At 40.9% G+C, this 14,467-nt stretch overlaps 1 protein-coding gene across 1 annotated transcript; it reads right to left on the reverse strand.

Moving 5' to 3' along the window:
- Positions 1 to 7,070: 7,070 nt before the first annotated feature.
- Positions 7,071 to 12,459, reverse strand: MrgBP (MRG/MORF4L binding protein). The gene is made up of 4 exons (XM_080270511.1): positions 12,314 to 12,459; positions 10,388 to 10,509; positions 10,059 to 10,281; positions 7,071 to 9,714 (listed from the first exon to the last, which is right to left on the reverse strand). Exons 1-4 carry the CDS (start codon positions 12,399 to 12,401, stop codon positions 9,578 to 9,580), a joined length of 570 nt encoding a protein of 189 aa, XP_080126637.1. The 5' UTR covers positions 12,402 to 12,459; the 3' UTR covers positions 7,071 to 9,577.
- Between the last annotated feature and the right edge of the window lie 2,008 nt (positions 12,460 to 14,467).

Raw genomic sequence — 14,467 nt, forward strand, 5'->3', positions numbered from 1 at the left:
TTTGGAGTTAATTGTTTTACGGGGAGGGGCACCAACCCTCCACCAACCCTCTTGTTGACACATAGGGAACACGTATGGGTTGGTTATATAGTTACCACCCAGCGTTGTAAATGGTTTCCTGGCTTACAGGAAACCATTAGGCTTGTCACTCAATGTAAAGCCACCTGAAAAGGAAAGAAGAGTAAAAAAAGTGAGAGGATAGATGGGAGGAATAGAAAAGAGGAGGACTGACACAGAAACAGAAAAAGCATGATAAAGGTGAAGGAAGAAGTAGGCAGCACTACATCAAGTGAGTGGATCACACTAATATATATCACCCAGTATTTTTTTGAGGACGGTTAGGACATACGGTATATGCCCCCCAAAAAAATGAAGTGTAAGGCAGGCCAAGGGATTTTTGACATGTGAATTTTAATGTCTAGCTTTTATATATATGTTTGCTGACTGCATTGTATGTGGGATGCAGACTAATCTATCTGGCCATTCTGTGGCCACTGACTGCACTCTATTAACAGGCTAATGTCTAACCTCTCAATATGGCCACTGACTCCACCTTAACCCCTTCAATCCAATGATGTATTGCTGTTTTAATCCTTGCTAATACCAGGGATAAGGAACTGAATAGGGAGGCTGCCAGAGATTGAGCAGCATGGAAAGCCACCTTTAGGTGACCATGGCCAATACATGCAAGCATATTGGAGCCTTTATATACACTATGAAACAATGACTATTACTGCTGCTACTGTTATTAATATTACCTTTATTGCTATTACTGTTCAGTGGGATTGGCCCTTACTGCTATTATTATTATTATTATTATTATTATTATTATTATTTTACTTATTTATCTGTCAGAAAGTGTGGTATTGCCTTCCTCTTCATGTCCTAAGCATAAAACATGTGACTGATATTCCCCTGATGGTGCTGGCCACATTCAAAGAGGCACGGACGACATCTTAACTTCTCCTCCTTGACAGTTTATTTCCCATATGGCACCTTAACATTCTCCTGTATGCTCTTTATGCTGTTTTAATATTAACATCCAGATTTCTATCATGTGCATTCTCTTCTGTGTCATTTATAATTTTGCATCGTTTATAAAGACTCCAAGATGCCTGCATCGGCCTAGGTCACCTAATCGTGGATGTCCGCGCTGCTCGGTTTCTAGCAGCCTCTCTCTTGACACCCATATCCCTGAGGTGTAATCAGCATAATAAATCACCAAAGGAGAGGCGCTAGGAACCCCCTGTAATTTTTTTAGTGTGACAGTTTTACTAATATTTAAAGCAGTGATATATAATTATGGACTGGCCATTATTTCGGGATAATTTTAGCATTGCTGTTATTTTGGACTTTTGGGATAATTTTGGACTTATTTTGGGATACTTTTGGATTTACTTTGGGATATTTTTGGACTTATTTTGGGACTATTATTGTGGATAATTTTGGCCGGGCTATTATTGCCATTTTAATTCTTCATGTTCAGGTTTTAGCATTATGGTCAGAGGTTTGTATTCTCATTGTCGGGTGAGGAGGCTCCCTAACGTCCCTTCCGTAGTGATTTATTTTGCTTATTACAGCGTCCTGTTCTGAGTTGGCTCCCGAACACCTCTTCCCGAGTGATTTATTTGGCTGATTCCATCTTACTGTCCTACTCTGTGTGACATATAATCCTTTCTACCCTGTCTGAATAATATACATAAGGATGTTAACCAGCCACATCCAAGAATAAGTCGATGAAGAAGAGGTGTTAGGGTGCTTCCTAACCCAACGAGAATACAGCTAAAACCTGTGTTACGTTACAGGGTTAGGGAACGTGGGATTCTGGAGCTGCGTGATATCCCTTTTATGGTTATTCTTGCCACTAATGGATGGTTTTTATTGAGTTCGGAAAGGCCTCATATTCAAGGGGTTAGTTAAGGCTATAATTAACCCTTCAGACCTCATTTTGAAGGCATTAATTAGCTATATTTAACCCTTAGTTTGAAAAGTCTTTAAAATGGGAACCGTCAAGAACTGGCAAGAAAAATAAAAGCGCGAAAAAGACGTCACTTTGCTCACTGGGATAAAAATTGTCCTGTCAACCCCACCAGAACCCAGAGTCACAAACACACTACTGTACAGATGATGCCTGTCATAACTCTGGTTTTCATAGGAAGGACAAGGCTGGTAGAGCACAGATTCTTCCCATACCACTTGTTCTTGATATTAAATATAAATAAATGAATAAAAAATAAAGGCCAGAGTTAAGAAAGGACATTGACCATAAGTGTGCATGTATCTGGGTCCACTTTAGCTACTCTGTACGGCCTCACTCCACACATTGCTGCCAGCTAGCCAAAGCTCGGACACCCCCCCCTTGCCTGTCACCTACAGTACACTTGCCACTAAGGTTCCTCGTTTATCTGGTCACTTTTGAGGCTCCCAAGCACTTCTGACTAGTTTACTTGTGCATGTGTTACATTAATGGTTACTTTTCTTTCTCTGTCTCTAAATTGGTATTACTGTGTTGGTATCTAGTTTACCTTTTTTTTTTTGCACCAGGCTTGTTGGGGTATTAACCCAGTGGACTGAAGGCTGAAGTTGCCCTTCTCTTGCAGTCCACCATCCTCCTTTCAGCAGACAGGGATTTGAGGGTCATTTGTATTTCTAGGCAGTGAGACCTGCCGGTTATATACTGCAGGCGTGTTAAGGCTTCTTTCTCCAGCACTGCATTTTGCCTACAGTGCTAAATAATGTGTAGGAAGATATTGACGTGATGGATGCAGATGTGCACTAGTGAGGAATACGTGCCAGGGAGCTTCCCATCTATATCTATCTATAGCCAGATGCCATAGTCCTGTAAGGGGTGGCCACAGACAAATGCCTCCATCTCACGCTGTCCCCTATCCTTCCCCCCAACTTAAACCTCCCTCTTTCATATACCTTTCTGCTCCATCCCTCATTCTCATCCTTGGTCTCCCCTTCCTTTCCTCTCCTCCCCCCCTCCACCTCACTCACATACACTCCTAGTTAGTCTCTCACTCTCCATCTTCTCCACATGGCCTCCTAAGTTGACAAAAGTAGACTCCCTGACACAAAACCATGCTGAAGTGTTACTCCTTGATTTAAAAAGTTTCAGAAAGACCGAAGGAACCAATGATGGCAAGTGTAAGAGTTTTTAAAATTACAATATGGATGTTAGTAGGCAGCGTTCAAAGAAGAGGACGAAGAAGAAAAAAAAATCACCTTTACATTTACAGTCAGAATGTACAAGATACATGACCAAGTGCAGTAAGGTACGATCACGTCGGAAATCAAAATTGTGAACTAATGGAGAAAGTGGGATACCAAAAAATGGGTTGCAAATGGCCCAAGCACGCAGTGTGATATATTCAGTGAGTGACACAGTTCTGCTCTATGCTCAAGGTTGCTAGTTTTTTGTTTTGTTATTCTAGTACATTTTCAATTAGAATTATGCTTGGTTAGGACTTGCACACTTCCCCAACTATCCATACTCCCTCAGTTTAACTCCATAACCTGTGATTATCTATCTATCTATCTGTTGTCTCCTGCAAGGGGCGGCCACAAACAAATCTACATCTCACCCTGTCCCCTGCCATTACATTACCCTCCCCCCAACTCCCACCCCCCTCTTATATATCTCTCCACTCCATCCCTCCATCTTATCCTTGATCTCTCCCTCCCTTTTCCCCCCTCCACCTCACTCACATACACTCTCCTCGTTCGCCTGTCACTCTCACTGGAATTATAGTTTCAGATAATTACCTGCCCTAGGGTGGGAAAGGAAGTCCAGATGATGATGATGATGAATTATAGCGATAGATGATTTAAGAGGAGTATGGGCTGATGTGGAAGGGTGGGAGTTGTGGCCGTGTGTAATGCTAATTTGTAATGAGCTATTGGTAAATTTAACCCTGCAGATTTTGTGCTTGTATTCTATTGTATAAAGACACCTCTGCTTTATTAAGGGTACCAGTTAATCGTCGAGTTACAAGCAATCGTATGAGGATTAGTAGGTTAAGAGGATACTGTAACCATTTATCTATCTTTAAATTAGGCAAGCTTCAAACTACACACCCTACCTGTATTGGCATGAAAGGTATGCCAGTGGGAGATCAGAGGCATAGGAATTGTAAGTGGCTTTGGTGGCTCCCAAACACCTCTTCCTTTGTGATTTGTTCTGGACATTATACCTCATTATCCTCATGTATGTTACTGATGCAGACTGTCAGTAATATAAATGACTTATCAAAAAATGTTAAGGTGTAATGTACAAAATAAATCTCAATTGAAAAGTTGCCAAGAAGCTTCCTGTGTCACTTAGAATATGGCAGTGGGAGGCTATGTAACTCATTTTGTGGCTAGGAATTGCCCAAGACCACGGCTGGTAACTTTGTGTGAATTTGTTCTTGTCAGGGAGATAAGTCATACAAACCTTCAGAATATGTAAGATTAATTTACCACCTAGAACTTTAGTCTTTCTGCAGTATATTCATCTGACAGTAGTGATTAGGTTTAGTTTTACAGACCTGTAGAATTTCCAATCAGTTTTGACAAGAGGGCATTTACAGAACTGGGTCTATACTTGTTGGCTCAGGGGGTTCTCATACCCCTTCCTTAGCAGTATATTTTGCCAAGTGCATTATGCCCTGTTATTCCCTTGTATGCTGTTTGTCATTTTTATACTGAGGGCATAAATAACATACAAGAGTACAGGTTGACTCATAAATAAGGCTGCTCTACTGACTCTCCTGGCAGTGCGTCTTGTGTGTTGTGGGGAGGGTTTGATCTGCTGTGGGTATGGCAGTGGGAGTAGGCAGTGATAAAGAATGCAGGGTAGACCTTGTTAATGCTGAGCTGCTGCTGCAACATACAAGAAACTGCCTGGTGAAGTGTAGCTAGAGAGTTATATATGAGCCACATGGTATATCAGTGCACCAAATAAAAAAATAAACTGATTAAGAAGAGGGAGCTTCTTACCAGCCAAAAATACGGGCCCAGAGCGGAGTTGCATAGTCTCTCATTGGTCTCCCACGTCAACCAGTCGTCCTCCAGTGATCGAGGACTTTTTAAAACATTACCTCAGAGAACTGTGATTGTGAAGGTAGAGTTGAGTTTCCTTTCCTTTCGCTCCCAACACCGCCTGGCGACCACTTGTGACATTCGGATACCCCTGTAAGACTTGGTGTTTTGAATATTATGTTATGTATATCCCCCCTCCCCCCTGCACTCCAGCCCTTTTGTTCACTGTAATTTTGGGTAATATTGGATGTAGTGATGAAATTACCAATCATTGCCACCTTGAAAAATTAATTCAGACCTACAGAGTGTCCAAGGATAGGTATGTCAAATTTAAGGAGGTTATTCTTGGGGTAATTTAGAGTAATAGAGATGATTAAATGGACCTAATTACCAGTTAAAGAGCTATGAATGCTGATGACAGCATGGCTGAATTATCCTTTTCACTCATAAGGTCATTAGTAACTAGCTTGAAAATGGCTGAGAATGTGATCGGAATGGATTATTTTCTCCCATAAGGCCATTAGGAACTAGCTTGATGATGGTTGAGAATATGAGTAAGGTGAATTAAGATCATTTTCACCCATATCATCATTAGTAACTGTAGCTCCATAATGGCTGAGAACTGGAAAAAATTATCCCAAGAATTAGTTCCTGAAAGTGACCTGTTCCAAGAGACACTGTATAATTCAATCAGCTTTTCATCCGTTAATTTAGGATCATTATTGGAGGCAACTTTTTTGTACATAACTCATAAGCCAATGTCGCACTTAGCTGTTAATCTTAATAATAAAAAGACAAGAAAAAAGTGTGGATAAAATAATAGCCTGTTGAGCCAAGGGACACTGTCTGGTGGTTTACCGTCGCCCAAGGTATACCCACTCACAAGATAGTATACGCAGGGGTGTAGCTTTGTACCTAGAGTAGCACGGAGCAGTTTTGTACAAGAAGTCAAAGTAAGTTTGTAAGAAAACTCATGTCCTTTTGTTTTATTATCCTAAGGTGAAATTTTGTCCAGTTCCTGGCTATATTGCGTTTGTTCGAACCTGGCAAAAATCCTCAGCCCGTTTCAGCTCAGTGTGAGGACCAAGTGTATTCAGACTGGAAGGTTGGTTTGACATGTAACCAAGGAGACTCATTCCTACCTCTAGGCTCAATGAATTTAATGCAACTATTACTGAGGATTAAAGTTTTAGACATGACCTTCCTTCAGATAAAAACAAACCCACTACAAATTCATTATACAGACTAGGAAATGCCCATCTTCCCAGTTTTGTCAATGTTATGTTTAAAGACTGAACTATGGTGATTTTAACAGGTGAAATACAGTGAGATTTTCATGTCCGGTACCATGATTTTAACAAGAAGTCAGAAGTTCAGGTCAACTACTGTCTTTTACAGATAAGTTCAGCTTTATCGTACCTTCCCATTCAGCCTTTTAATACTGCAGAAATATATGCAGTTTTTCACTCTAACATGGCCCACAATTTCATCCTTTTGCAGCTTATTTCATGTAGCTTTCTGGCTGAAAGACAATATTACCACTCTACATGCTTTCCATAGCACTTCTTTGTGACTAACATAATTTAGTGTCAATCTGTTCTTACAGCTCTGCATTCAAATGGAGAAATGGGAATTTTAGGCCAAGTTAGAGGAAAAAAAGAGTACCGGCATAGCTATTTCCTTGACTATATATATGACTGATGGCAGTAACACGTTCTAAAGACATAAGTTGATGGCAGTTTTACTTGCAGATTAACATGAGGAGAATTCTGGATATCATATAATTCAGCAAAGTGAAAGACCCAGTCCTACCAAATTCATGAAGTTTTACTGCATGTGGAAGTGGGTTGCATGATTTGTTACCAATCTCATCATCATTGTCATCACCCAACATATCACTCCTTACCATCATGTGTCATATTACCATCATCATCATCAATATCACAGACATCATCATCATCATCACTGTCACTGTTACCATCATCATCCTAACCTCTTTTCTCAGCCATGGCTGGGGTGAGGAAAATGAAAAAACAAAGGCATGATGTTCACATATAATTACAAATGGAATGATAATACAAAATATATCACAATGTTAGCTACACAAAACTAAATTGGAAAAAAAAAAATCCTAAGCATACTGAGTTTCTAGATGTACAGAAATTTTTACACAATGAGTATAGGGGAAACTTCACCCCTTGCAGTGAAAGGCTAAGTAACAAGTCTCCATTAAAACAACAATATTTTACAAAACTAGTTAGAATAAGATAAAAAGGCAGAGAGGGAGACCAAGGCTGAGATGGAGAGATACATGATAGATGGAAGTGAGATGGAAGGATGGAGTGGAGAGAAATAGGACAATGGAGGGATGGAGTGGAGAGAGATGGAAGGAGTGGGTAAGCAGGAGGGAGGGCAGCCAAATGGTAGAGGACAGGGCAACATGGAGGGGATCTGTCTGTGGCCACACCATATATGATTAAGGCATCTGGTGATTGACAGTATTCAACATTATCATCACCATCACCCAGACCTACTCTCCCCCCAAATACACTTGAATGACAGGGGTAGGGGGGAAAAAAAAAAAAAATGCTTCACACACACACACACACACACACACACACAGGTCTAAATACTGTATGCAGAAAAGTGAGACTACTGCTATAACTGATCCGTATGTTGGTACTCACGTCATGACTGTGTGAGGCTGTGGGTGTAAGGGTGAAGGTCCAGTGTCTGGGTGTTATGGTGGTGTTGCTACTGTTCTTGTGGCTGGAGGGTCATGTTGATGTCAAATCAGTAAACTGCCTCTTTAAAATAGGTAATGGAGAATGTTACTAATCCCTTCAGTATAATGCATTTACAGTACCTTTAACCTGAAGATCCGTGACCTCATTCAGCTCAGTTAATGGCCAGGGTGTAGTCATATTGGAGGGTGGATGTGACTAGTAACCAAGGAGACTCCTACCTCATACCAAAGGCACAACAAATTTCATAATGCAATTGTCACTTAGTAAACAAGTTGAAAGAAAGAGACAGACATATGTGGATTGTATTTTGCCCCACACTAAATATTTTAAATAGGCGTTTAACAAAAGTTCACTAGTTTTAATGTACATATAAAAATAATAATAATAATAATAATACACCCATGGAGTACATTTACTCGCATGCCCCCCAAAAAATAAAAATTGAAAATAACTAACACCGGTACTGTACAAGTAGCTATGTGGTATATTCTCTCCAGTTGCCAGTTTCTCTTAATTCGAGACAGAAATGACAGAAGAATTATAAGAGAATAATACGAGTTCATGGGTGGTACTGCAAGTGGAGGTGGAGATTTCATAAAACCTTTTCCTCAGGGATTTCTTCTACACACTACACCCAAATATTCTTTTGCATGTTACTGACGAAAAACTGATATTAATATGAAATACGGTACGGGAGAATGTCAAGGTACAATAGCTATGCAAAATAAATTGTTTAGGATGAGGTGTTATGAAGCCTCTGTGCCACCTGCAATACAACCCTTTATAACATAGCACAGTATATAATAAACATCTCATGGAGCAGAGAGGTATATCAGAAAGATGGGTGTAAGCTGGGGGATGGACAGCAAAACAGCAGGGGACAGGGCAACATGGAGGCGATTTGCTTGTGGCCACCCATTATAGGACTGAGGTGCTTAGCTATAGACAGATTGACAGATTCATATCCGAGATGCCTCATACTGTGACATTCTCTCTGTACATAATAAACGGCAATCCATCCATGGGCCTACACTGATACCACACTCTTAACAAATCTTAATCTTAACAAAGGACACAGTATTTGTGCAGAAAATTGCATACTGAGCCTGACTGCACACTTGTGGTGGTATTCTGGTGTGGTTAGGAACCTTACTAACACCTCTTCCTTAGTGGTTTATTTCTGTATCTGCTACATTAATACATTCCTGTGTGCTATTCATTCAATCTATGTTGATATTAAAATGATATGAGAAAAAAAAGTAAAAAGAGAATGTTAATGGGTAGATTGGAAAATAAATCACAATAAGAAGATAATGGGTCATTAAGAAAATAAATCACTAAGGAAGAGGTGCTAGGAAGCCTCCTAACCAGACATGAATAGAGGCCCAGGCAAGTGAACAAAAATAAATACAGAACTCTAAAACAAACGGTAATTACACTTGCTCACCTACCTATGAACTTTCACATTATAAGCTCTTAGCACTATGAAAAAAAAAAAAAAAAAAGAGGAAAGAAAAAAAGAAACAAACTTACAGGCTTATTTTCTCAATGGCAACTTAAATTTTCAACTTGGGAAATTAAAGGAAAAAATAAATAAATAAACTCTGATGCAACTAAGTGTGCAAGTAAGACAGCAATTAACTGTGTGTAATTAAGTAGGCCAGCAATTAATTCTGGTATGTAATTAAATGAGCAAGTAGGAAAGCGATTAACTCCCTGGTGTGTAATTAAGTGGGCAAGTAGAAGAGCAAGTGTAATAAAAAACAAACAAATACTCGAACTGAAAGGTACACTTGCTCACTGGCCTAGTTACGACGCCTCTTTGTTGACGCTGAGGTGTTGGCGGGAGAGGCTGGTTTAGAGTCGCGGCCCCTCTTGCCTGGCCGCCTGGGTGTGTCGTCATCTTCCTCCCGCAGCTCCTTGGCACGATCTCGACGCCCACCTATGCAAAATTTATCCATCACACCACTTACACTGCTGGGTGGTAACCAAATAACTAATCCATACATGTTCCCTATGTGTCAACAAGTGGGTTGGAGGAGGGTTAGTGCTCCTCCGCGTAAAACAACTAACTCAAAGTCAAACAGCCACCTCTTACGGGATTATGGCATCTGGCTATAGAGATAGACCTTTCTCCCTATCCCTTGAAAGGAGGATGGTGGGCAGCAGCAGGGAATTTCAGCCTGCAATCCACTGGGCTCACAGTTTAGACAAGCCTGATGCCACAAAAACAACAACAACCACAACTACTACTACAAGAAGTAAACATAAAGATGGCCATCTCACCTTCACTGCTTGATTCCTTCTCATGATCCTTCTTTGGCGGCCTTCCTCTCCCTCTCACCTCCTTCTCCCTCCTGTCCTCCCTCTTCTCCTCCTTCCGCTCCTCCTCCTTCATCTCCTCCCTCTCCTCCGGCTTGAGGCGATCATTTAGGAGGTCAGAGAATTCACTCAGGGGAAGATGAAATTCACTCTCTGTGTTTGGGAATGGAAGTTTGTCTGACTCATCCTGTGTGGGGAGACAGGAATTATTATTATTATTATTATTATTATTTAGTAGTAATAGTAGTAGTTGATGATGATGGTAACAAAACAAGTACTGTACAGGTAATTACCAATGCTGCCATGTCGTACAGTGTCTCCAGTTTCTTCCATATGGTACGTGTGGACAGTTCACAGTTCAGGGATGAAGTCAGCTTGTCGTGTATAATTATCATCTGGAAGTGTTTGTTGACACCTGCAACAACAACAACGATAAGTATAATTTCTATCTATCTGTCCATCTATCTACAGTACTTACCTACCCACCTACCTATCTATTTATCTATCTGCTCACCAACCCACCTACCTATTTATCTATCTATAGCTGATGCCTTAATCCTAGAAGGGGTGGCCTCAAGCAAACCATCACATCAACACATCCTCTGCCAACACACTGCCCTCCCCACCAACCTTCTCATAAACCTATCCACCCCATCCCTCCACCTCATTCTTTGTCCCTCCATTCCTCTTCTACCTCATCCACACTCTCCAAGTCAGTCTCTCACTGCCTATTCTCTCCACATGGCCAAACCACCACACAGTATTTCTCCTAATGCAGTCTAACACATCCACATCAACACTACAACACTCCACTTTGTCATTTGTCTGTGTCTCCATGTAACTCCACATCAATCAATCACCAGCCTGACACCATAATTCCGTATGGGGTGGCTGTTTGAGTTGGTTGTTTTACGGGGAGGGACACTAACCCTCCACTAACGCAGTTGCTGACATGTTGGGAACACATATGCTCTCTTAAATAACTCAATACACATAAATGGTTAACTTCTGGTACCGGTGCTTCACTATGATGATCTTTTATACATGGCATCTACAAACTCCTGCCTTTACAAAAATCTACTGCATGTAAATGGTTTAATATATTAAAATACAATTGTTATTGATGAAGCATTCCCCTTAAAAAAAAAAAGGAAAAAGAAAAAAAAAATGGAGGTGTCTGCCCCTCCCCAACCCTTCTGATTCTAACCACCTGAGAGTGTACCTTTCTGCATGGGGGGAGCATCATGCCAGCGATACCAGCTCTGCTTTTGAAACGTTATGTTACTTAGCTGAATGGCAGACTAATACACTACTGCAGCTCAGCATCACTTCCAGAGCACTTCTTCATGACTAGCATCATATTCTGGTGTTCATCTGTAGCTACAATCAATAATATTTTACCACACTGAAACAGGTCTTCCAAATGTCTTACTGAAATGGGTGTTGCACAGGCTGAACAGGATACGTTCAGGGAAAAGTTTTGACAGGAACTGGGGCTGCCAATGTTAGGTGTTGCGGCAATCTTAGCTGGTTAATATCATAGGGGCTGGTTGGGTTAGGTTAGGTTGGCAGGACAGCCAGTAAAACAAGCTGCAATAGGCATCCTGACAGCTTCCTTAAATACCCTACAATAGGTCAAATTTGTTTATTCTACATATGTACACTATTAAAGTTACTTTCAATAAGACCATGACAATGTATGACAGGTGGCATTACTGCACCCATGTGGTTAAGCTTACCCTACGGTACTGTACATCCTGCATATGAAAAAGAGAGATGGCAATTGTAGGCCAAGTTAGAACATGAGTCAAATAACAGTAGTTGCAACCCCAGGCCCATCTGACTGTGAACCCAGTGGACTGCAGGCTTATGTTGTCCTTCTCCAGCAGCCCACCATCCTCCTTTCAAGCGATCAGGAAGGGGTTGAGGCACGTCTGTATAATCTGGCAGAAGAGTTGCCTAGTTATTTCGGTGCCACCACAGTAAGGCTCCTCTCCAGCACCACGGCACTCTAAACTATATGACAATACCTTTATACAAATACGAACAAATTTGTGTGTGGCTTGGCACAATTCAGAGACATGGAACTCTATTTTTATTGAATTTGGCCAGGTCTGTAAATTAAAATAAATGTAGCCAGCTCAACATCCAAGTTATACGAGCAACAAAATATCTCAATGCACATGACTTACATCTCCCATCTCCATCATCATACTCACCTACTGGCTTGTGCCCCATCATGGCGTAGAAAAGCTGGATCTCATTTTCCACGCTCCACTCTATTTCTGTCATCTTAGGGTTCAACATGCCGTCTCACCACAAAAAGATATCAGCAAAACTTTCAACAGCGATGCTCCTCCCTCACTCAGGCCGGTCTCTTTGCCTGTCATTCTTACATTCGGTGCAATACATTTTCGGCTTGTTACATTTATTTATTTATTTGTTTATTTACTTATTTATTCTATGATCTCTTTTGAAATCAAAGCTATAATAAATTGAAGAAATGTCTCCTGGTAACGTTCCATTACACCCCATATGGCTGCTTTGCTTAGTTCCCCCTTTTTACATCCGCTATTTTAAAAAAATATCGTTTTCTAACACGCCGCCACATATGGCGAGGATTCCCCGAACATGATCTTATTTTTAGAGCAGCCACATCACAATTAAATACATCAAAACAAGCCAATTCTTTTGTTACATACTTGATCCAAGGAAATGCATGTCGTTACCGAAATTGTCATAGGTGAGTCCGTAGACTTTAATTATCAGATAACCAATGAACAATTGAGAATCACCGTGCTTGAATAAAATATCGCCACACCTGGCATCACAAACTGCACCTGTTTCCTCCCTACATCAGTCACCCTTAATCAGCCAGCGTTCTCCGTTCTGTAATAGCAGCCCCCCCCCCCTCCCTCTCTCTCTCTCTCTCTCAGGGGGCAGGATGGCTCAGTGGTAGAGTGTCTGACTCAATACAAAAAGGTCGAGAGCTTGCACCCTCCCGGGTAGCTGTCCTGCTGGGAGAGGTAGGGGTCTCCCGTCACCTATCAGGGGCCATATGATCGATCAAGGTGTAGCTGGGGGAATTCATTTCTCTCTCTCTCTTCAGTATGGAGAATCATTCAAGAAGGCCCCATAAACATCTCTCTCAGCTCTCACCAGTGCGAATCATCCAGGGAATTAACAACCTAAACACTACTCTGTCTCAACACTCTCTCACCAGTGTGAATCATCCAGGGAATTAACAGCCTAAACTCTACTCTGTCTCAACACTCTCTCACCAGTGCGAATCATCCAGGAAATTAACAACCTAAACACTACTTTGTCTCAACACTCTCTCACCAGTGCGAATCATCCAGGGAATTAACAACCTAAACACTACTGTCTCAACACTCTCTCACCAGTGCAAATCATCCAGGGAATTAACAGCCTAAACACTACTCTGTCTCTACACTCTCTCACCAGTGTGAAGCATAGCAATCGGAGAGAGAGAGAGAGAGAAATTTAACCATCATCCAGACATTGCCGATGTATTTCAAAGCCCATGAACCTGGGCTCGTATTCTCGTTAGTTTAGGAGGCTCCCTAGCGCCTCTTCCATTTTTTTTTTTTTTCTTAAGATACAGTTAGGTAATGTCCGTTAGCAGGTTATTATTATTAAAAGTACAGTAGTATGCCGAAGATGAGGTAAGGTAGGGTTTGGAAAGATAATAAGATGAAATGGGACACTCACTCACTCACCATTCAAGCCCCTGGAATCCTGACTCCATCTCACAAGGGTTGATAAAGGCTACTAAAACAACAAATAATTCTTTAATATTTATTATGAATTATAATTATGAGGTTAACAAGGTAATTTTATCACAAGTATTCTCATCCCTCTCTCTCTCTCTCTCTCTCTCACACACACACACACACACACACACACACACACACACACACACAATTATTTTCTTCCCTGTCCTTCACTATACAGTACTCTCTCTCTCTCTCTCTCTCTCTCTCTCACACACACACACACACACACACATAAATCCTAAAATACTGCTAGCTTACTACTAATATATATTCACAGTTTTTATCTAAATATATATACACAATTTAAATGTATTTAAAAATTCGATTACAGTATTTTTTTTTACAGTACTGATCCAGAGCTGCCTTTCCCACCATGATACAGGAGCCATTTTGAATTTTTAAATGGATGACGAAACTCAAAAAAGTTACAAAACTGATCAGTACGTCTCTAAAATACTCTGTCTGTCTGTCTGTCTGTCTGTCTCTCTCTCTCTCTCTTTTCCTGTTAGCATATCCCACACATATAATGGGACCCGCCTGTATAACATAACACCTGACTCTTGAACTATGCTGCAT

The sequence above is a fragment of the Coenobita brevimanus genome, chromosome 41 (genome assembly GCF_032717465.1).
Source record: "Coenobita brevimanus isolate Jiangsu-jjx chromosome 41, ASM3271746v2, whole genome shotgun sequence".
NCBI classification, from domain to species: Eukaryota; Metazoa; Arthropoda; class Malacostraca; order Decapoda; family Coenobitidae; genus Coenobita; species Coenobita brevimanus.